The sequence below is a fragment of the Cydia pomonella genome, chromosome 1 (genome assembly GCF_033807575.1).
Source record: "Cydia pomonella isolate Wapato2018A chromosome 1, ilCydPomo1, whole genome shotgun sequence".
In the NCBI taxonomy this organism is placed as follows: Eukaryota; Metazoa; Arthropoda; class Insecta; order Lepidoptera; family Tortricidae; genus Cydia; species Cydia pomonella.
Window position 1 is genome coordinate 36,386,193 of NC_084703.1, and position 24,189 is coordinate 36,410,381.

At 36.6% G+C, this 24,189-nt stretch overlaps 1 protein-coding gene across 3 annotated transcripts in view; it reads left to right on the forward strand.

Moving 5' to 3' along the window:
* LOC133521862 (cryptochrome-1-like) overlaps positions 1-24,189 on the forward strand; it is a 29,573-nt gene that overhangs the window by 3,613 nt on the left and 1,771 nt on the right. For 2 of the 3 annotated variants that reach the window (XM_061856984.1, XM_061856968.1), the window contains exons 2-8: positions 16,643-16,880; positions 17,910-18,161; positions 18,916-19,100; positions 19,604-19,775; positions 20,892-21,117; positions 21,799-21,939; positions 23,639-23,790. In XM_061856984.1, coding sequence (XP_061712968.1) covers positions 16,666-16,880; positions 17,910-18,161; positions 18,916-19,100; positions 19,604-19,775; positions 20,892-21,117; positions 21,799-21,939; positions 23,639-23,790 — 1,343 coding nt within the window. In that variant the 5' untranslated portion in view covers positions 16,643-16,665. Of the gene's footprint in view, positions 1-1,009; positions 1,067-16,642; positions 16,881-17,909; positions 18,162-18,915; positions 19,101-19,603; positions 19,776-20,891; positions 21,118-21,798; positions 21,940-23,638; positions 23,791-24,189 lie in introns of all 3 variants that reach the window. The other variant, XM_061856976.1, reaches the window with a different exon arrangement.

Here is a 24,189-nt window from a genome sequence, read left to right on the forward strand (position 1 = left end):
CAAACTTTGTAACGTCACTTTAACTTCATCGGTATGCAACCGTATTTTATTTTATTTCCTGTACATTTAAATAACGAGTTTTAGGAATGATAATCGTATTATACCTATGTGTTTATTTTATTTTCCTAATCGGGTTTGTTTTATAATTACTAATATTTCTTTTGTCAAAAATATTTTGATAAAATATTAATAGTACCAAATTCGATTCGCCGATTTCGTTGAAAAAAATTGTCTAAAATGTGACTTCACACTAGGGGGGGGGGGGGGGGTTTGCTAAATGAGACCAAGTGTGACAAGGAGGGGGAGGGGTCAAAAAACCTAGAAATTCGTCTGACGTAATTATTGGATGACCCCTTAACATCAATGTGAAAAAATAACTCTATTTCCGGTAATCACTTCTAGCCAATTGTTCTCAATTCAGAATTTAATGTATAATATACCCATCTAATTATGTATGTATTTTTATAGTCACCATACAGATATTTCTTCCGGTTTAGGGTATCTCTTTTTTGTTCCAATAAAAACGTAAATTTATAATTTATTAGTAGCTATAAATGAGCAGTGTTATACTCTGACCACGCTAACTTTGCAGAAACTTGCCAGTAATAACGCCTACGTAACATATGTATACGTAGCATCGATGATAGAATCCTTTACGCTATACGCGTGCGCCCGTGAGGAACAGAACATATGAAATGCAACAAAATTAAAAACACGTTTTAACATTCCTGACAACATACCAAAAACAATTGACGTAATTTGGTCGGGTTATTTGTTACCCACCTTAAAGCCCGTCACATATATAATATACTAGCGTACCCACCAGTGAACGGAAATAAAATGGAATATGCATGGAATCCGCATTTGAGAACTTACCGTTCAAATTCTCGGGACAATTAGTACACATACACAATTACGCCGACATTTAAATAAGACTACTTATACGTTTCGTTTACAGAGCCTGTAATCAAAACTGATAAACGAAATAATAGTCATCTCATCTCTATAGGTACCGTGCGCGTTAGAGGGACTGTCATCTTGTGGCCTGAATCGGAACCATAAACATGTAGGTATTGTTTTCTAGTGCATAGTAGGTTCTGCCATCTTGTGGGCTACATCGGAACAATATACATCACATTTACGCCTCTGCGCCAAAAATCTGACGGCTTCTGTATTGCCTCGTACAGTTCATGCACGCTCCCTATTACACTAATGTACACAGATAAATAAGTTTAGTCTAGATGAAATGCATATAATATAAAGTAAAGTAAGTATATTGGAAATGAGAGCCCTCTTGAAGCTTTCTAAGGAAACTAATTTCGAAGCGCTATCTCTAATTTGCATCCGAAACTAGCTATGTATGTGTGCGTGCACATCTACATATGCATCCGTATGTGTAGGTACTTTCGTACTACATAATATTAGGTTTACTTGGGCGGTTTACAAGTTAATTTTTTGTTTGATTTCTTGTAACTTTGATAGTTTTATTGTTTACAAGATATCAAACAAAATATTAACTTTTGAGCCACCCAAGTAGACCTAATATTATGTAGAAAAATTTCAAAAGAATGGAAACCAAAATAAAGACATACTTTATAGTAAAGCAAGTATATGTTTCTTGTTTTCAATTTGGTATACAAGATAGTAATAGACTAGGTGTTGTAAGTACTTGAATTGTTCATCTTTGTGTACAAAGCTGCATTAGCTTCGTCTTCTGTGACTTTTTTCCCAGTCTGACTTAGAACTTTTCATGTGCGCAACTGACTTGCCTAGTTCTCAACTGAGCGTTTCTTTTTGGACCTTAACATCCAACTGGACTTGAATTCAAGATATTCCGGAGGTAAAGTGAGGATAGGTAAAGTGCACATTAGGAGAATTACTGGTAATTTCGTCTCGCTCTCTAGCTCCGTAAACAATTCGCTCCAGATATTATTTAAAATAAACATCATGGTTCGGGTCCTTCTTGTACTAATGAACTTCAGGCATAGGACGTATGTCTTGTCTAATGTCTACGCACGTACCTCCATAGATGCACTTTATCTCGTCTAACTTAGCGGAATCAAATTGCACAAATCTAGGCAGAGTGTCCGCGGAAATGTTTGTCGTAAACAAAATTAAAATAGGTAATCGTCGGTTCTTTTCATCGCTGCTTGAGCGCTAAGGAGGATGCTATTTTCTTCTTACCTTAGAAAATATCTGAACCTCCCGGCTATAAGGGGTTCCAAATCTCTCCAGAGTAGCGCTAGAGTAGCTAAGAACCTAGGCGTTATTGACGGAGTGAAGTGCGCTGTCTATGATTAGATTTTTTTCTCAAGTATTCTAGGTATTGTAGCGCCACCTATTTATGGTTTTTTGTCGGACACTTTTTGGTATATGGAGATTCTGTTCCTTGCCTCTACCTTCCATACTCCCGGAATTGCCCTGAACACTTAAAATTTTAAGCCTCCAGGTTTTGTAACATTGGAAATATTGGGATTCTAATTTCCCTATCTGAATTTGACTCGTGATTAATGCTTGCTCCGATTTTACTCTGCTTTGCTCTGCAGTTTAAAATTAATAGAGCAATAATAAGTTCATATCAATCATATCTCTGTTTACATTTATTTGACAGTAAACAACAGTTGCTAGGTAACAACATTATGAATAAAGCTAGGTCTAACATTACAATTTAATATTTTTAATTATTATATTAACAGTATAAATAAAGATAAAATAATAATTACAATATGGAACAATAACTTATACATTATAAACTTAAAAATAATAATACAAACTAAAAATAAGCTTAAAATAAAGGTCCTATAAATAAAGCATAGGCTAGGTCTTGACATACGAGGTATATGCAACCTTCTTAATGTTGTATTCATGCCTTTAAATTGTACAATTTTATAGTGACATCTGGTGATGTAGTTTGCACAATCGGTAGTCAACTTTACGCAAAAGTAGGTTATCGGATCCCATTAATAGAAACAGCCGCCATCTTTACTAATGTTAACTACATTTTTCTAAGTGTCGCCGCCCTGATATAATGTCAAAACCTTCCAACCAGCGACATAAATCCGCTAATAGTTCTAACCTTCTTGCTGTACTTACTGGCAGCTGAGAGTTCGCGGTTCATATTTTGATTAGAATATGACGTAGACAGGGATAGGTTTATGTTTTGCCATAATAGTTTGAAGAACCAGTCAAATAATACACGTATAATAATTTTAAAAGAGAACTAGATACAATTCATACAATGTTGTTATGAAATGAGAGACTAACCCAACATAAGTAAATATTCATTGTTCTGTTAACATATTCCGCTAATAATAAGTATTTTTATGGCTATATACATTTTATTATTAATCTGTATGGCAGAGCGTAGTCAATTCAGGTATTTCAGGTACAGCCAGAAAAATTTACAGGGGTACACGAATCGATCCACATTTTCAGATAATATGTGTATTTGTTAAATAATCTCATTAAAAGAGTGACAGAAAAAATATCTACATATACTACATATAGGAGACCGGGTATGGTTATCTCTCGGGTTGGTTGTCACAGAGCGGGCGTAACAAACCATTGAACGAACAGCGGTTTTATAGCTGTGTGAATCCTTTTTTGACAAGTCGAAATCTTCATCTTTGATATTCCTAAAACATATTCTAGATCTCTTACCAGGCATCCAATCAATTTCATGTCTCTCTAATTGGACAGCTTCTTTCCATAGTTCGCTGCGAATAGCATCTTGTGGGAATCGGATTATACCTAAAGTATAACTAATAACAAGGTAGTTTTTTATAGCTCCATCCCATGACAGATAAAAGGAAAATACAAATCTGTAATAAGGAATATATTATACCTAATATAGAAAATATCTAAATCAAACATAAGTTAATAATAGTACATTTCGATGCTAGTGCGGAAAGTATTTCCGCACGTGTATCGAACGACGTACTTTTTTATGCATGTTGTATAATGGCTCCTCTACCTGATGGCCCAGCGTAGGCCAGTCCTAGGGACGCATTTATGCGTTAGAGGGAGCAAGTGATATTGCTATCTCATTTCACCGCATAGCTGCGTCCCTTGGACTGGCCTACGCTGGGCCATCATGTAGAGGAGCCATAAGACAGAAACAATTGTAAATATAAAATATTATACTATTATTACCTAAGTATCGTTATTTACGATTATTTGTGTATCGTATATTTAAATTGTATGAAAACAATATCGAATGTTGCCTTTGGAAACTTAAAACAATCTTGCAGTAAGAAAAAACGCCTCTGCTTTGACAGGCGTTTCGGCAGCTATTCCGTTCCATTCAGACAACTCATTAAGAACGGTTTTTCAATATTCAATATTAAAAAATAAGTGTTATAATGATGAAGAAGTATGTAATGCAATATGAAATATGCTTATATTTATTATTTTTACATTAACAGTAGGTTTTTATGATGATTACGACCTTTAAAGGAAACTAACATTAACACTCATCATCATCAATAAGTAGTCATGAATTGGAACAAGTGGAATAGCAAAAAGCACTAGTTCGCGTAATTCAACTTTCCGTACGCTAAACAGCTGCGTAAAGTAGCACTTTTTGAGCAACTGTATTAAAAAATCTTTTTCGCAATGCTTCTCTGCCTTATATCTCTGCTTGCCCCGATTTTACATCTGAAAATCCCTTGGCTTTGTTGTTCGTCAGTCAAAACACTTTAACGTTTATCATGTCATTACGTTATTATATAATGGATTTGTACGTAGCCTTCTGGAAACTAACTGCATTGTATGGAACCCGCATGAAAAAAAGTATATTCTTCTTGAAAAAAATCAAAAGTCATTTATCAGATATCTCTACTGGAAAACACATGGGTACTATCCCTACATGTATCCCACGCCGTTTGTATTAGGAATGGTCTCATATCAAAGCCTTGAAGTACGTAGGCAGCTCACAACGGTAAAATACTTTTTTAGGTTAATACGTGGATTAATATTTAATCCATTGCTTCTGCAATTTGTGGATTTTAAGGTACCATCACCATTTGTTAGAGTTACTCTCCGGCCACGAATTACACCTCTGTTCGTAATTCCCAATACCAACACAATGACATTAGTCACTAGTCCTCTATATGTTGCACTCAACCATATTAATAACATTGTTTTCCATAATCCCACTCTTGACATATTCGAACAAACAGAACCGAAATTCTTAGCCACAGCAGCCCGCTACCTGGAGTCAATATCTACACCCACAACTATTAATATTAATTAAATCTAGTGATAAGCTTAGTCTAATTAGTTATAAGTATGTATGTAACCCATAACTTGCATGTCTGGTTTAACTGTAGATGTAAGTTGGTGAATAAATAAAATAAATAAATTTTAGAAGGTTAGGAACACATTTTGATGTATTTGCAAGTGGTTAACAGATGAGCGCGATTATCAATATCAACTTGCCCCTTTCTACGCGGTAGCCAGATAATAGGGACCAGAAAGAGGTTAACAATCTAACTTATGCATATTGTATATCTTGTATACTGTACATTGAAACTTAGTTCGTTCGGCTAACAAACCAGTGGTTTTTTTTTTTCAATTAAACATAGACATGAACACATTTTTTTAGGCAACCAAATTTTATTTGATTAAATATAATTTCCGGTAAATAGTAGAAGAGTTTAAAAATTTTCGGAGTATCCTATTGTTAGATAGCCTAGGAAGAGCCCTAAACTAGGTAAACCCGGTAATAAATCCGTTCAGATCAATGAAGGTAAAGGTCCACTTGAGATAAGATAAGACTAAGGGCGGAAAGGCAACCTTACAGAGGAAATGGCTGCGAGCGTGCGGCGGGTTTGCGCGGTCACGAGGAGAATGAGCGTGAGCCCCGCTGTAACGTGGGAAGCTATTCAAATGCTAACTGAATGAAAGGTTGCGGCATTACCAGACCCGCGACATTATCCGCGTCGTGTTCCGTGAAGAATTTACGCAAAAAACCTTTTTATTATCTCTATAATTTTTGTCGTCCTATGTATCAATATGTGACGTTATCACATTATGGCTCCTCTTCACGATGGCCCAGCGCTGGCCCAGCGAGGTGGCCATGCGATGGCTGACACGCCACTACACGATGGCGACATTCAGTTGCGATCTATTCGTTTTCCAAGATGGACGTGGACGTGGAAGTATTAGCCGCTGCAGCAATTTATTTATACGCCACGTACCAACCTTTTCTTAATCTGCACAATAATAAAGAAATGACGTAGAAGATTATGGTGGATGTTATCTATCCATCGCAATAAATAAATAAATAAATTACTTATTATAGGACAGTATTACACAAATTGACTAAGTCCCACGGAAAGCTCAATAAGGCTTGTATTGGTTGTGGGTACTTAGACAACGATATACATATGTATAAATACTTAAATACATAGAAGACATCCATGACTCCGGAACGAATATCCCTGCTCATCACACGAATAAATGCCCTTACCAGGATTTGAACCCGGGACCATCGGCTTCATAGGCAGGGTCACTACCCACTAGGCCAGACAGGTTGTCAACTATGTCAATTTAAATTTGTGCAATAAACTCTTCAAAGCTTTGAGACCCTACTAAAAATCATTACTTGTCTCTTCCTTAATGTGCCGCTGTGTAGATATATATTGTGTAGGTATATATTGTACAAATATATAATTTATGTATGTACATATATTTAGATATGTAGGTATCTAATATTTATTTCTTTTATTATTGGTATACTTATTTATTTAAATTGTGAATGTACTGTATATACAGATGTCTGCGTAATGTAAATATAAGTAATTTTCCTAATCCTCTAATTAATTCGTGCACTATTTGTTATAAAAACTTTTTTTTTTAAATATCCTGCTACCTTATTTCTATAGTTTTGGTCTTTATGTTTGGGGTTCCATGTTACGCTTTCTCCCCGATATAACTCTAAAAACTTTATTCTTTCGTGATGCGGCAACATACTCGTCATTTTTAATCAAAATAATACACAGCACGAACGTCCTCACTCGACCACTGCCTTTGATGTGCGGACGAAAAACCGACACCGCGGCCATCCCATCGCCATCCCGCGCGCCATAAGCCATCCGACACCACTACCCTCTCTACACGCTGGCCCAGCTTAGTGGGCCACTATGATGGTCCATCGTGTAGAGGAGCCATTAAATAAGAAATACCCATATAATTTTTTATAAGATCTAAGCTACTAAAATGTTGACAAAATAAACGGCTGCGGCATAACTCGCTGCCCGCGACTTTACCCGCGTTGTGTGCCATGGAGATTGTGGAGAAAATGTGCGTTGGGTACGGACGGAATTTTTAAGAGTCCAACTCGCACATGACCGGTTTATGGTGGCCTTATATTTTTAGGATTCCGTAGCGAAAATGGCAAAACCAAATTTGTCCCTTACTTATAGTTTCGTCATGTCCGTCTGTCCGACGGTTCGTCCGTCCGTCTGTCCGTACCGTATGTCACAGACATCGTAGCTACTTTCAGTAAACAAGGCGGTAAATTTAAAAAAGGTAAGCGCCCTAGAGATCGATCTCCCGTACTTACTAATTTTCGATGTAGCTCCTTTTACTACTGAAAAAGTTGGCTTCCCAGTGCCGCTTCTTATGGTACAAGTTATAATTATTTAATTTAAAAAATCTCTTAGCTACGAGTATATGCCAAATAACTCCATTTTATGCCAAAAATGCCTTAAATCATTTTCGAAAAGAGCTGATACTCTTCACAATGCTGGATCAATTTTTATCAAACAAGCGAAGAACCACCGCATGGAAATCGATGCCACAGACAGACAGTAAGACAAACCTTGGCGTCAAACATATAACACCCCTCTATTTGCGTCGGGGAAAAAGAAAATAAATAATTATGACGGGGCGTCCCCATGCATGTAACTACTTTTATTTTAATATAATTAATAAAAATCAAGTAAATCAACGTGTAGCACACCATTTGGTAGAACTTTAACAAAAGGAATTATTATTATAAAAACCAAAAACCGGACTTACATATACTGTCGTTTGGGATATAGGGTCTGCCGAAGAAATGAACATTCCACTTCTGATATCGACAATCACGTAGATTAATGCTACAGATGCTACTTGATGCACGTCATAGCTAAAACGATACAAACCATACAAATATTAATTATAGGAATGTAGTGAGGTCGACTGCCACACTTTCCCATTCAAATATGACTAACGGTTCCTCTCAGGATGCCAGGAACCAATCCATTAACGCAGCTGTTCGGGTCATTCAAATAAAAGTCAGTGTATCGCACAAACACACTCAAGCATAGACCATTTTAATACTTGAATTCCATCAAACGCAGCCGTCATAATAAGAGACGACACATACATACGCTCGAAAAACATTCCCTGCCTTTTGACGCAGTCGGGTAAAAATAACTGTAGGGTTCTTAATTATCCTTATTGATTAGAGTAGTAAATAGTTTGAAAATGATGGCTTCAAAAGTCCGAAATAATATATAAATCAGTCAAAAAAGAAAAATAAAATAAAAGTGCGTTTATTATTTGAATATGTACTAGTATTTTTAACTCATTTAAAATGCACTTTTTTACTGAAGTTTTATTTATGTACATTTAATGTCTTAAGATAAACCCCTAGCAAAGACGTTGACTAATTGTTTTCAATATTCAATAGGAACCTTTAGCGTAATATTCTAGGAAGGGAGCTATTTTGAGCCATGTTTAGGCTTTCTCTTCTCGTTAGTTTAATACATACTCTATACTTAGTCTATCTAAACTTAGTTTCTTAAAATTGTTATTAGGGCTTTTCGTGGGTTCAACCATCAACATAAATATGCATTATGTTCTTGTTTTACAGTTTACAGGCCGGCTAAAAGGTGGATGACATGAAATAAAAAACCGGTCAAGTGCGAGTTCGTTTTACTCGGGCACCGAGGGTTCCGTTCCAAAGCAAATACAAATAACTATATTTTGCATGAAATATGGTACAAAAGATGGTCAGACAATATTATACATAACACACATATTTCACCAGCATCTACTTTGAATTATCCCGTGTAACTAACTATAAAGGCGAAAGATTTTATCAGAAGTATCTATACTAAGTATAATTGTGTACAGCGCCATCTATCGGCAAATTGCGCGATGTAATGCACGTATGTTGGTTTTTCGAGGATAATTCTCTATCATGTGAACCGATTTAAAAACGGGTTGCCCTCCGGGAGTGCTGGCAGAAATGAAACTTGAATACTAACGTTGTGCATTTTTGATATTTTGGAATGGTTAGGGAATAATTTTGCACGAATTGCTTTAATTATCAGTATCTGCCTATCTGCAATTTCGCACGCCATGTACTTTATGCAGTTTCTACCTGTGGAAACTTGTAATTGGCTTACTGTTTTTATTTCGAAACCTATTTTGTTACATTAGCTGTAAGTTTTCCCAAGAAATACAATAAAATAAAAGTACTATCATTTATGTGGTTAATAAAATACTATTGCGCTATCGTACACAAACATGACAATTTATATTACATAAAAAATTTAACACTTCAGTACCCCTAGTGTAACTTTGATCGACATCATAACGTGACGAACGCGTTTGCGTTAAGTGTAATTTTGTATAGGATTTTGAGTTTCCAAAACGTCCCGCTTGGCGCGCTCTTTCGAAATTCAATACAAAATGAGACTAAACGCAAACGCGTACGTCACGTTTGGAAATCGAATTTATTTACACTAGAGGTACAGAACCATTATAATTATTTAACATTAAAAAGTTTATCTCTCGGAAAAATCACTTCCATCCATAATTTCAACGACTCTTACACCATCATCATTACTAGAACCATCATGGAGTTTTTCGATCAGGTCACGTGTCCGTCTTACGAATTTTCAATCTGACGAATCTGTCGGTCACGCGACCTGTCGCGAGTTTAACATTTTTTCGCCATTACTAAAAGTGCACAGCGCCGCTGAAGAAGTTTTCACTTTTCACTTCAAAATGTTCTTTTATTTGGAAAAAGGTGTATTTATTGTAATCTATCTATCTATATAAATAAAAATCAAATACGTTTGTTAGTCACGCATAAACTCGAGAACCGCTGGACCGATTTAGCTAATTTTGACATCAAAATGTTTGTATTAGATGCCAGAAGGTTTAGAAAATGATGATTTTGAGAAATCCAACCCCTAAGGGGGTTAAAAGGGGGATGAAAGTTTGTATGGGATTCAAGTTTTATTTTAAGCTAGGAACTTGATACTTTATAAAAAGGTATTTTATTTAAATAGAAGAAAACGAAATTTAGCGTTTTTGAAAATTCATCCCCTAACGTGGTGAAAAAGGGGTTGAAAGATTGTATGGAGATCAAATATTTTTTAGGCATATTATTAAAACACGTAAAGTAATTTCCGCGTTTTTAAAAATACATTCCCTAAAGGGGTTAAAAAGTGGTTGAAAGTTTGAATCCATTACCATTGTTTTAAAACTTCTTATAAAGGCATAATAGCCGATTACAAATAAAAATTATTTCAACGTTTTTGAAAATTCAACCCCTAAGGGGTGTTAAAAAGGGGATGAAGGTTTGTATGGGGTTCAAGTTTTATTTTGAGCTAGGAACTTGAAACTTTTAAAACAGGTATTTTATTAAAATAGAAGAATCAGAGTGTTTGAAAATTCATCCCCTTAGGTGGTGAAAAAGAGGTTAAACGATTGTATGGAGACCAAATATTTTTTTTAGTGCGGGATTTGAAACTTTGCACGTAGGCATATTATTAAAACACAAGAAAAGTAATTTCAGCGTTTTTGAAAATTCAACCTCTAAGGGGGTTTAAAAAGGGGATGAAGGTTTGTATGGGGTTCAAGTTTTATTTTGAGTTAGGAACTTGAAACATTTAAAAAAGGTATTTTATTAAAATAGAAGAAAACTAATTTCAGCGTTTTCGAAGATTCATCCTCCAAGGCGGTGAAAAATGGGTTGTAAGATTGTATGGAGATCAAATATATTTTTGAGTGCGGGATTTGAATCTTTGCACGTAGGCATATTAATAAAACACAAGAAAAGTAATTTCAGCGTTATTGAAAATTCAACTCCTAAGGGGGGTTAAAAAGGGGATGAGGGTTTGTATGGGGTTCAAGTTTTATTTTGTGCTAGGAACTGGAAACTTTGTAAAAAAGTATTTTATTAAAATAAAACAAATTTCAGCAGTAGTAGAAAAGGAGTTGAAAGTTTGTATGGAAATCAATCATTTTTTTGAGTGCGGGACTTGAAAATTTGTAAATGGGCATATTATTAGAATAAAACAAAAACTATTTCAGCGTTATTAAAAAATATTTTCCTAAAAGGGTCAATTAGGGGTTGAAAGTTTGAATCCATTACAAATGCTTTAAAACTTCATAGAAAAACATAATGTAAGATTTAAAAAAAGTTTATTTTAACGTTCTTGATAATTCAACCCCTAAGGGGATAGAAGTTTATATGTGGTACGAGTTTTTTTTTAGCTAGGAACTTGAAACTTTGCAAACGGGCATTACCTCTATATTCAAATAAACGAAATCTGATACATATCACGTTTTTAGGGTTCCGTACCCAAAGGGTCAAACGGGGTCCTATTACTGAGACTTCGCTGTCCGTCCGTCCATCCGCCCGTCTATCACCAGGCTGTATCTCATGAACCGACTAGCTATCTCGGTTAGTTGAAATTTTCACAGATGATGTATTTCTGTTGCCGCTATAACAACAAATACTAAAAACAGATTACTTAAAATAAATGTATAAGTTGGGCTCACTTACAACAAACATATTTTTATGCGGTTTTTATAAATAATGGTACGCAACCCTTCGTGCGCGAGTGCGACTCGCACTTGGCCGGTTTTTTTTAATTCATTCCCTTAGTGAAAAAAGGGTTGTAAGTTTGCATCGGGAACGACATTTTTTGTAAATAGTGATCTTGAAATATCGTAAAAGACACAATAATAGGCAACAAGAAAATAGTTTTGAGCGTTTTTAGAAATTAATTCCCCAAGGGAGTTAAAGTGGCGTTCATTGAAAGTTTGTATTAATCGAGAGGCGCTTCATTATGAATCTCAGGTCAACATTGAAATAAACGGCCGTCATCTTTGATATCTCAATTTTTTGCTATGATCAAGGTGAAAATCGATATCTGAGGATCCGATGGGTCGTTTATTATATATCTGAGGACAAAATTAGAATAAACAGCATTGGAATTATCTGCCCCTCTATCACTCTTGCATATTCGTGTGATAGAGAGGCAGGTAACAAAATTTCGATTTGCCTGTTACGCGGTAGGCCAAGTGTTTTTTACATCTTATAAATAGGGAAATGCCAGAACCGCTCCGAAAAAAGTTGTCCGTAGGGTACCTACTTATTTGACAAGTCAGTAACATCTGTAAAAGAATGATTGGATAATTCGTGACGTGCTAAAAGGGACTATAAATTTATATAATACGAATACGATAGGTGATACTAAGTTCACCGGGTCAGCTAGTGTCATCATAGAAATGTCAATACAGTAAACACACGTAATTTGGTTGAATTGCAAACAGAATTCGGAAAGTTACTTTGGTTTAAAAAAAAGTTACCAAGGTAGAGGTCTGATTATATTTTGCTGTAATGTTTAGGATAATGATATATGAAAATTTGGTACTTAGTAGACTTCGGAGATAAGGGGCCAGGGGGTGTACTTTTACATTATCTTTCAAAAATTTTAGACTATAAATAATATATTTCGGAATGTACAGTTTGAGCTCTTTCAAGTGATATCCCACTTGACCTAGTCACTAGACTTTGAAGATGTGCCCCCGCTTCATATTGGGTATTTTCCATAGTTAATAAAAATATAATACTTTCAATGTGTCTGGGTTAGCGGTGTTCATAACTATTTTAATGTGACAGAGAGACAGACAGACAGACGGACGGACTAACGGACAGTCGCACCATAAGGGTTCCTTTTTTACCTTTTTGCCACGGAACCCTAAAAATTACGTCGAATGGAGTTATAAATTATTATGAAATAAGAGCGAGCAACATCTCGCTGTGTTAATGTTAGTGAACGAAAAGGGGCGCGAACACTTTAATGTATATAGTAAACACCCCTATAATAGGCACCAGTAATGGGATGGTATATACAAATCCTGTAAAACAAGTAATTATCAGTAGTTTTTAATCGCTGGCAACGTTTTACTATAAACAAGAGCCAATATAATATTTCTTAGTTCGAAATTTAATGACTCCATACATCCCATGACTGGAGCAAAAAAACATAGTTTTAATTGGTTAATAATATTTAATCCAATTGCAGTAGCCTTTACTCAGTCTCGCAGAAGAAAAATCGCATTTTGCTCACTGAGTGAGCCAAAATAACATTCAAGTGACCTTTATATTCGAATGTCATTTCAACGTGCGGGGCCTAATATAAGTTCGAAATATTTGGATTCAACTGGTTTTGTCCCTTTCACGTCATTAGCAATAAGAAAGAAACAAAAAAAGTGCATACATAATTCAACGGTATATTGACGGTTTATAGGCGGTATAATAGACCCCCGCCCGAAATAAGTCAAACCGCATCGTTCCAAAACAATCTAACGAGTCTTCATTTGTAATAATGAATTAAGAAATAAAAAATTAAAATTTAATACAAACACCATATTTTACGTATTTTATTATACATTGAACTAATTAAAATGTACGCAATTGTTACGCAAAGTAAATAATTATATTTTAACGATTTCTACTATAATTGACAAATAGTAGTATCCGCAATTCGGACCATATCCGTATCTTACAAAGTTTTTTTTTACAAAAAAAAGTTGTCTATTGAACTGTCAATTGATGTCCGTTATTTCATTATTTCCGTATTATTTTATTGAAGTTTCTTTATTTAAACTTAATTGTTAGAATACCTTAATACAACATGAGTGAAATAGTGAAGATGGATTTTATTTTTTCAGGTTGTATTTTTACCTTCCAAATATGTTCTCACGGCTGACGTGAGAAATTTTGTGTACTACACGAGATCAAAGTTATTTAAATCTCGTGCGCTTTTGAGTCCCTTACTACGATCAAGAGTCTAAATTAGTTTATTATAGAATCTTTCGCTTGCACGGGACTCAAAATAAGCACTCGAAGAAATGTCAAACTTTGCTCTCTTGTTGTACAAATAACTATTCTTGTATTCTAATATAATGTCTTAATACAAAGCTTCAAGTACTGCACTATCAAAAATCTCCATACAAACTTTAAACCCCTTTTTCACCACCTTGGAGGATAAATTTTCAAAAAGGCTAAATTTAGTTTTCTTCTCTTTTAATGAAATACCCTTTTACGAAGTTTTAAATTTGAACCGCGTACAAACTATCAACTCCTTTTTAACCCTTTAGGAGATGAATTGTTAATAACGCTAAAATTACTATACTACTATACTACTTAAGTTTCACGCCCCGTACCTACTCAAGAAAATGTTTGGCCTCCATATCAACTTTTAACCCCTTTTTGCTACCTTGGGGGATGAATTTTGAAAAATGCTGAAACTAGTTTTGTTCCCTTTACGAATTTTCTAGTTTCTAGCTTAAATTAAATTTAAAACCTTATACAAGCTATTAGAATCAGAATCTGATTTTTATTTTCTAAAACATGGTACAAAAGGTCATACATATAAAAAAGGAACTACATGTTTCGTCACAAAGACATGCATATATTTAAGAATATCATGTGTATCGCATGCATAAATTACTTATACCTACTCTATTACAAATTTATTTCATTGAGATATTCTTGAATGGTATAATATGCCTTAGATGCTAAAAATTTATACAATGCAGTTTTAAACTCTTTAATGTTTTCTTGTTTTAGGATGCTTAGTGGTAATTTATTAAATATTCGTGGGGCCATACCGATTATGTTTTTAGACACAAAGGCGGTTCTAGATGACTTATAATTAATTTTTTCCTGATGACGCAGGCTATTGAATTTTGTAAATTCGTTTTTATTATATTTAACATAGGTTGCTATTTCATACACATATAAACAAGGAACTGTCAGTATTTTTAATTCTCTAAAATGAGTTTTACATGAATCCATGGTTGTAATACCGCATACTGATCTTAAACATTTCTTTTGACTCTTGAAAACCAATTCACGGTCAGTGGCATTTCCCCAAAACATTATACCATACCTTAAAGTAGCCGTTACATGTGCATGGTAGACTGTCAGTACAGCTGATTGGTTAACAACTTTCCTTAAATGATACAATGCATAACTAAATTTGATTAAGTTTTGTACATATAATGTCAATTTGATTTTTCCATGTCAGACTACTATCTAAGCTTAAACCTAAAAATTTTGTAGAGTCAGTTTCATTAATTCTTTGGTTTGGATTAAATTATAATTATATATTAGAATAACAAAACAACTTATTTATTTCTGTAAGAAGTGGGCACGTACTGTGTGAATTGGCAACTGGTAAGCCGAGTACAGTACAGTGAAATTGTCTACGCGCGAGCGCGGGCGGACCGGGCTGTCGCGCAGTCCTGCGTAACGTGACCGAGACATTGATAAAGAGAGCGCGTCAGAGATACGCGTTTGTACTGGTTGGTCTGAGCGGTCAACACGTCCGCCGAGTTTGAATTTTGGTGGCAACTACTGGGGAAAAAAGCCCACCTTTTACCAGTAGTAACTACTGGGAAAAAACTAGTGGGAATTTTTTTCCCCAGTAATTACCAGTGGTAAAAGGTGGGAAAAAAATCCCTTGGTGGTAAATAGTGGGAAGAACCCTACATTTTCCCGGTGTATGTAGTTATAGTTGGGATTGTTGGGAAAATGAAGAATGATTTAAGAGGGACGAATAGCTTTGCGATCCTAACGAAATAACGGTACTTTTTCTATGAAATTTCCATATCTGGAGAAAACGGGTTCCATTTTTACAAACTTTTATTACACACTTTTATTTAGCTTCACCGCGTATCTTCTTCGTTGTATACATCTACATATATATATATATATATGTGCTTCAAATCTTGTAACTTAAATTTGAACCACTTCCTGGTGTCTGTTTGAGCTGAAATTTGGTATACTTCTGTATTTCCGATGACAATGCAATAGTATACTAAAATGGAGCTGATCTGATGATGCAGTCGGAAGGTAGCCAAAGGAACTCTACGATGGGAAAACATAAACACATTGAGTTTAGGCTCATTTGAAAGGTCTCGAGAAGTACTTGATAGACATACAAAAAAGAGAAAGTGCAGTCGGCAATAAAAGTGTGTCAAAAATATTTTTGACGGTTACTTGTTTTTGTATTGAAAATTTACATAAAAAATCATGGAGAATGGAAAATTTAGAAGTGTTTTTTTTCTTCTCTTTTTGTGTGGACGAGTATGTGGTATACTTCCCTCTTAAGGCAGTCTTTATACTGGATGGATCCTCACGATCGGTGTGCGGCCGGGACATTGCTATATCTATTTTATTTTATTCTATGGTAAATCAGCAGCGCTGTATATGTACGCGAATAGCGCTGTCTCGATCACACCGCAGCGGCACGCGTAGCCGCATCAGTGTGATGACCACGTAAGGTTCTTGCGCCCATTCCAAGGACCTTTTCTAAGTTGTCATGAATGACTGCAGGTTAACCGGAGTATGAGTCCTGGATGTCGTCAAGCGCAACAGTGACGGGCGCGCCGCCCGCCCGCATGGCGGAGCCGCGCCCCGGCAAGCACACCGTGCACTGGTTCCGCAAGGGGCTGCGCCTGCACGATAACCCGGCACTGCGCGAGGGCCTCAACGGCGCCGTGACGCTGCGCTGCGTCTTCATCATAGACCCCTGGTTCGCTAGCTCGTTCAACGTTGGAATTAATAAATGGAGGTATGATCATAAAGTACCTAATTTATGAAATGAGCTAAACAGCATGCAAATCCAACCATTGACCCGCGAATGTGAGTTTCGTGTTTACTTGTATCCAGAATTAGAGTAAACCAATGAATTTTAATAGTTACAATGCTGGAGTAGACTTACATTAGTGGATACAGCGTTATTATGGTATGAAACTACCTAATAGGATTAGGAAACAAAGTTACTTACTTTTATTTACGTGGCGTGCCTTTTTAATCATACTTTTACATAATTATACTGGAACAAGAACATAGTATTTTAGTTAGTTTACTACTTTACTCTAATTCTTTATAATATGAGTTAAGCAATGCGATTACAGCCGTTCGGGCGAAAACCGCTTGTCTGCTATGCGAACAAACTGAAGCACTGTACCTTACTATTATAAGTTACCGTGTCCGTTTACATTATTTAGCGACTTCGTCAGCAAGGCGTCACCGTCACCAGAGTGAATCAGGGGGGGCTGGGTCAGCTAACACCTCCCTCCCTCCCCCAACTGGGAGACTAAATATTACATACAATGTTCTTCGGCGATATGAAGTCCCCCCCTCTGGTCCATCGGCTGGCGACGATCTCGCTCTTCCTTTTACCGCGTGTAGTTACTGGCGCTGGCGACGACGAGTGGGTGTCTTTTCTCATATGACTGCACATTTAACAACAAGCTGTTGATGTCTGAACGTCTACTTAGGCAATGTTTTTACTTATGTGGCGAAAATTGTACTTATACCGTGTTTGATATATGTAGGTATTTAGCTAATTATTATGCTGTTACGTTTATAGATTTTTTATTTACAAATTAGATAAGTCAATAAGCCTTTCAGTTTCCTTTAAGTAAGAGTGTATGATGAAGTACCTACATATTCTACATAATAATAACGTGTATACCAAAAATAAGAACAATAAAAATAAGATGCAAAAATTACAACTGCGTTGTTTGCTATAGGAGAACCAATATTAAAGTAGTGGTATAATTATCCGTTTTCCATACCTGTTATTATTTGTCAGGTTCCTCTTACAATGCCTGGACGACTTGGACAGCAGCTTGAAGAAGCTGAATTCGCGGCTGTTCGTGGTGCGTGGGCAGCCGGCGGACGCGCTGCCCAAACTGTTCCGCGAGTGGGGCACCACCGTGCTCACCTTCGAGGAGGACCCCGAACCCTACGGCCGCGTGCGCGACCACAACATCATGTCCAAATGCCGCGAGGTCGGCATCACCGTGTTGTCACGTGTTTCGCACACATTATTTAAGTTGGACAAGTACGTTAACTAACATAATGCCATCACCAACTGTACACGCGGTGGCGCAATCCGCCTAGACTGCGCAGACGACGCCGCGCCTCCGCATTACCGCGCGGTGCAGGGGTATACCATGTGCCAGGTCGAGGCACATGCACTGAAAGAAATGTTTGCATAACTGTAACAAACATTTTGGTTACTGTTTACACAAAAATTGGGACTTGCGAACTATGTGTTATATGTTACAAAACCGTGTTTGGCTATCAGTGTTCAGGTATTTATTATACACTACAAAATAAGTTTTGTAAATTTATGCAAAGTTTATTTTCTTATAACCGTAGTTTAGTTATTTAGTAAAGTTACAAAACCAGTTCGGCTATTTTTTTTTTCAGTGTGGTCTAACCTAACTTACACCGCTATACAAAACTTCACGCCGTGCTGCGGTACCACGCCGCTATGTGGGTTCTTTGCCTTATTCAAAAAGTTTTTACCTGTTTGATCCTAATCTAAGAAAATTACAATATTTAATTTTACACTAACCTAACCATATTTTTATTTCGTAAAAGCTTCTATACCGTACAAATAAGGTATATGTAATATGAGAAGTTCGTGGGTCCGCAAAATTTTAGTCCAACCGGAATCTAGAAAGCAGACGAATTCGACTCGCAGATTATAAACTAAAACAAATCTCCTAGATAGGTGAAGTGAAAAGAAGTGCACCCGCGTTAACAATCCTCCTCCGATTGCCTTAGGTCATATGATTATACAATTTCAGGATTATTGAAAGGAACGGTGGCAAGGCGCCGTTGACATACCACCAGTTCCAAGCGCTGATAGCGAGCATGCCGCCGCCGCCCGCCGCCGAGGCGACCATAACGCCGCAGCTCTTCAACGGAACCGTCACGCCCATCTCGGACGACCACGACGAGCGCTTCGGCGTGCCTACACTCGAGGAACTAGGTAGGCTATTGATAGTATTGTTTATTTATTAGCTACTTTTAAAAGTACACACGCAATTGTGGAAAGAAAGCTTATTAACTACTTAATTATTTGTTTGGTAACATAGTCTTTTAATTTAACTCTGCAGTCCTGGGTTCGATTCCTAGTTTTTTAAAAATAATATACACGTATATCTGTTTCCTGCCTTTCTTTCCGGTTTCAGAATTATACATAACTAGTGTATGGATGTTTTCTATGTATGTAGGTAGGTAGGTAGGTATTTATCAATGTACAGATTGGATAACAAAAGAAGCGTCTAAATGTTAAGTATTAACTAATTAGTACAAATCTGTACACAAAAATTCTCTATTACACTGCACAGCAGGCAGCGCATGAAGGTTAATTTGAAACTGTACCCGCTCTCTTTTATAACCGACAGTGGTTCCAGCGACGAGGTTTTTTTGAAAATAAGTTTATTTGTATAAATTGTCTTAAATCATAACTAATCTTTCCTAAACCTACAGGTTTTGAAACAGAGGGGCTAAAACCGCCGGTATGGATCGGCGGAGAGAGCGAGGCTTTAGCGAGGCTAGAAAGACATTTAGAACGGAAGGCGTGGGTCGCTTCATTCGGGAGACCAAAGATGACGCCGCAGTCCCTGCTAGCAAGCCAGACCGGCTTGTCACCGTATTTAAGGTATTGCTTTTGTTTTTTTTTTTAGTGCGATCCATCTATTTTTTTTCTTCAACTTAAAGCAGAACTTGCTGTCGATTGATATGAAAAGGTAAATAATGCAAAGAGTTTTATATTTAATGTCTGAAAATAAAGTAATAACTTACATGTCTGCGAAGGCCTCTTTTTGTTGACTATTTACACATGTTAATTTGCAGAGAACTGATTTTACGTGAGAGTCAGAATGGCGGGTGTACCTAAATAAAATTAAATGAAAACCATACCATATATTATTTGTACCTAATTTGTACTATTTAGTACCTCCTTTAAAAAAAATTGTACCTCACGGTACTTAAAGTTATCACCAAAAAACAGTACACCCGCCATCCTGACAGTCAGAATGGCGGGTGTACTTTATTACGCTATATTCCCGTCGTTATTGATAATTTCTATAAAAGCCAAATTTTTGTACCTTCATATTCAATTATAATATGAGCCATTTTATTTGTGGTTTCCAAGTTTTACTCATTTTATATTTTGCTGCTGCATTAAAGATTTATATTATATTATAAATAACTCAGAAAATCATGTCTTAAAAATGATTTTTCTTAGGAAGATTTCTTTGAACTGGCGCCTAGCCCTTTTATAAGACATGATTTTCTGAGTTATTTGAACTTAACAGATTAAACATTAAAGGTACTAAATCCTGGCTTAGTAAAAATAATTGTACCTTAGCGGTTTTTCTTAAAAATGAGATCATAACTTGAAAAATGATAACGCGATTTTACCGTGCATTTTAACTGTCAATTAATTATAACCAGTGATCGGATTTCCCGGTGCAACACGGGGTGAATGACCTCAAACATTATACTAATATGGTTATACCCCGGGATTCCATAACTTATATTGTTGAATAAGTTACGGGCTATATTACATTCAGTAAATTTTAGTAACATTTTGTCGCGTAAAATAAATATTTTCAGAAAATAAGTGTATGTGCATTGTGCATATAATAAGCTCAATCACTGGTAATAATTAAACTAGTTATGTGAGTTGACCGTTTAACGAACCTTTTAATAAATTGTAAGTAGAAAGAAATACGTTTTCTTCTTGTTTCTTTAGTAACTATGTATTTTTCAGATTTGGATGTTTATCAACAAGGCTGTTTTATTACCAATTGACCGAATTATACAAAAGAATTAAACAAGTGCGGCCGCCATTATCCCTTCACGGGCAGATTCTGTGGAGAGAATTCTTTTATTGTGCGGCTACTCGAAACCCCAATTTTGACCGAATGGAAGGAAACCCTATATGTGTACAAATACCCTGGGAGAAGAACCAAGATGCCCTAGCGAAGTGGGCAAATGTAAATACATTTTATACCAACATTATTTATATTACCTTTTTTTTTGTCATTTGTGGACTGTTCTAAAGATCTGCTACTTTTAGAATTGTTCTGTGGGCTACTTTAGAGAAACTCCCAGATATTACTGCAGTTTGGACATATTATGTAATCACAATGGAATTTCCTGGATTCAACGGGCATTAGTAATGCACTTTAAAGGGCCGTCACAACAGATCACTGCTTGGTCGACGTGGCACTCAAAGGCCCACAAAACTCCAATAATAATAATAATCACAATATACGTGTCGTAGTTAATTTGAGATTATTTGTACTTGACAGTAAGTTGTACTTTTACATTTATTACTCATCATAACATAATGTTACTTATGAGCAATAATCGCGGTGCATATTGCGTTAGGGTGGAATCACATCTATCAATACTCATCGCGAGGCTGGAAGTATACTAACGAGCGATTTCTCATATATATATAAAAAGGCTCGATGCTGATACATGTGTTTCCGAACCCGTTGTCGGGAATGATTGTCACTTGGCTAGGCCTCCAGAATTGCATGGAATCAAGCCGTAAGTGAAAAAAGTTTTTTACTAAGTAGGCAAAGACACAATAACGTTTAAAGTTCTAGGGAAGTCACACACGTCTACCTAAGTTCAGTATCAGAGAGCTGATTTCATGTAAATTGTAGGGTCAAACTGGATACCCGTGGATCGACGCGATCATGATACAGTTGCGCGACGAGGGCTGGATACACCACCTGGCGCGGCACGCCGTCGCCTGCTTCCTCACGAGAGGGGACCTCTGGATCTCATGGGAAGAGGGCATGAAGGCAAGTCTACCCTATATCAGCCTTTTCAATCTCTATCATCTCATGCCAATTGCTATGAAAAAGTTTAGCCTCCTCCCTTGGCACGAACAAATATTCTCGAAACCTTACCCTAATACGCTTTTTGTAACCATTGCGAGTTCATGCGGCTAAAGATTTAGTAAAGTATACCTGTAAAAATTGCAGGAGCACATCATGAAATTGTCTACCGTTGTCCCGTACAAATGCGAATAATGTAAAGATTTGCAGGTACCAGGACTGCAGGACTTTCCTTTTCTGTGACTAATGGTCATAAACAGGGCTCGAACAAATCATGCCGATGACGTCAAGTCATTCCTATGATTTTAAATAGTATTTTTATTTTTCATAGGTGTTTCTCAGAGTGTCTCAACTGCTGTCAGTCAGATCAGTTTTGGTTGCTTTGAACAAGAAAGGTACTAGTTTACTGTAACGAAGTGAAGAAGAAAAATTCATTCGAGCATATTTCAAGTCTGTGACAATAATAACAGACTTGTTAATCTATGCATAATTTCATTAAATAATAACATCACATTGTCTTTTTTTTTATTATAATTTATTTGTTCACACAGATTTGTCGTAATTAATTTTAAATAATCGTAACTTACGGCATAGAGAAATTATTAATAGAGTGCTCACTCCATAGCAACCAAAAAGTTCCGCTAATTTCCCATTTACAACAAGTTCTAAGCGAGCTTTGCCAAAACCTTTTATTTATAAAATTCAAGCTCCATACCTATATATATAACATTGTAAGTGAGGTAAAAACGTGGAAATATCATGTTTTTCTAAAACTTTTGCTTACGGTGACCTATCTTATTGACCCACCTATCTTCTAAGATCTTCATCATAAATATGGGCAGGGGACAGTCAGCGGTTGGAACGCTGTGAGAAACGCCCATGGAGTGAGCCCTCTAAGTTTCGTTATACCTCTATGCTTACAGTAACAAGTTTCGTGAGATTTTTTATTCAAGACATCACCCTGTCACCTAAATTCCATGGAATTAATTACGATTATTTTGTTAGTTAATGCGACATGTCACACGGTGGTTTAAATACAAACATCACCTGTGTGCAAAATTACGTCACTTTGGCGTCATCCGCATGATTTGTTCGAGCCCTGGTCATAAATATACATAGGAAAACAATCGCCTGCTTTAAACGTCGAAAAAAAGTCGCAACACAGGAAATAAAATGCATCCGTACGGGACATCTCGTGGAATGCTCCTGCAATACATTCATTGCTGTGGCAGGGTCATTCACACACAAAACATTTCCCGAAAGTTACTACTATACTGTATGCTGTATGTATGCTGGTTGATACTGGAGCATTATTATTGGTGTTGACTTCAAAGGCTAACGACTTCCACGACGTAGGTTTGTACTGTCTTTTTATGAAAATAAAATACATGATCCATAGAAACAGATAAAATTATGTTCATTTCTAACCACGTTTCAACTTAATTGAATGCTAACTGATATATATGAGCGTTTTGAGAAAAATCGATGCCATTTGAAGTTATTAACAAAAAATTACGAGAATCGGTTGAGAAGACCTGTGGACGAGAACGTCCGGACGTGTTATGGTTATGGCACTAGCTCCTGTTCATTTGCAGAGGTAATGTCTGGGGATACTTGTGTGTTGTCGGCGCCGGTCTAATAGAGCAGAGTCGCGCGCTTGCAGGTCTTCGACGAGCTGCTGCTGGACGCGGACTGGTCGGTGAACGCCGGCATGTGGATGTGGCTCTCGTGCTCCTCCTTCTTCCAGCAGTTCTTCCACTGCTACTGTCCCGTGCGCTTCGGCCGCAAGTCCGACCCCAACGGAGACTTTATCAGGTAACTGTGCCGTTCTCGAAACAGACAATTCGGTAGGTAGGTATTGTTCTTCGAGGCGAAAATTGTAATAACGATGAACAGTGGAATGACAAATCTGTTTCTCTTTTTTAAGGTTCCGTACCAAAAAGGTACGAATGGAACCCTTATGGTGCGACTCTGTCCGGCCGTCCGCCCGTCTATCACATTGCTAAATATCTTGAGAACTACTTGAGTTATCGATTTGAGATAGTTATGAATGAACCACTCTAACCCATTAACCACACATTGAAAGTGTTATTTTTTTTATTAATTATGGTAAATTCCCAATAGGTACGAAGAGGGAGCAAAATTCCAAAGTCTAGTTACTAGGTCAATGGGTATCATTTGAAAGAGCTCAAATTAGACATTCCAAAATATATT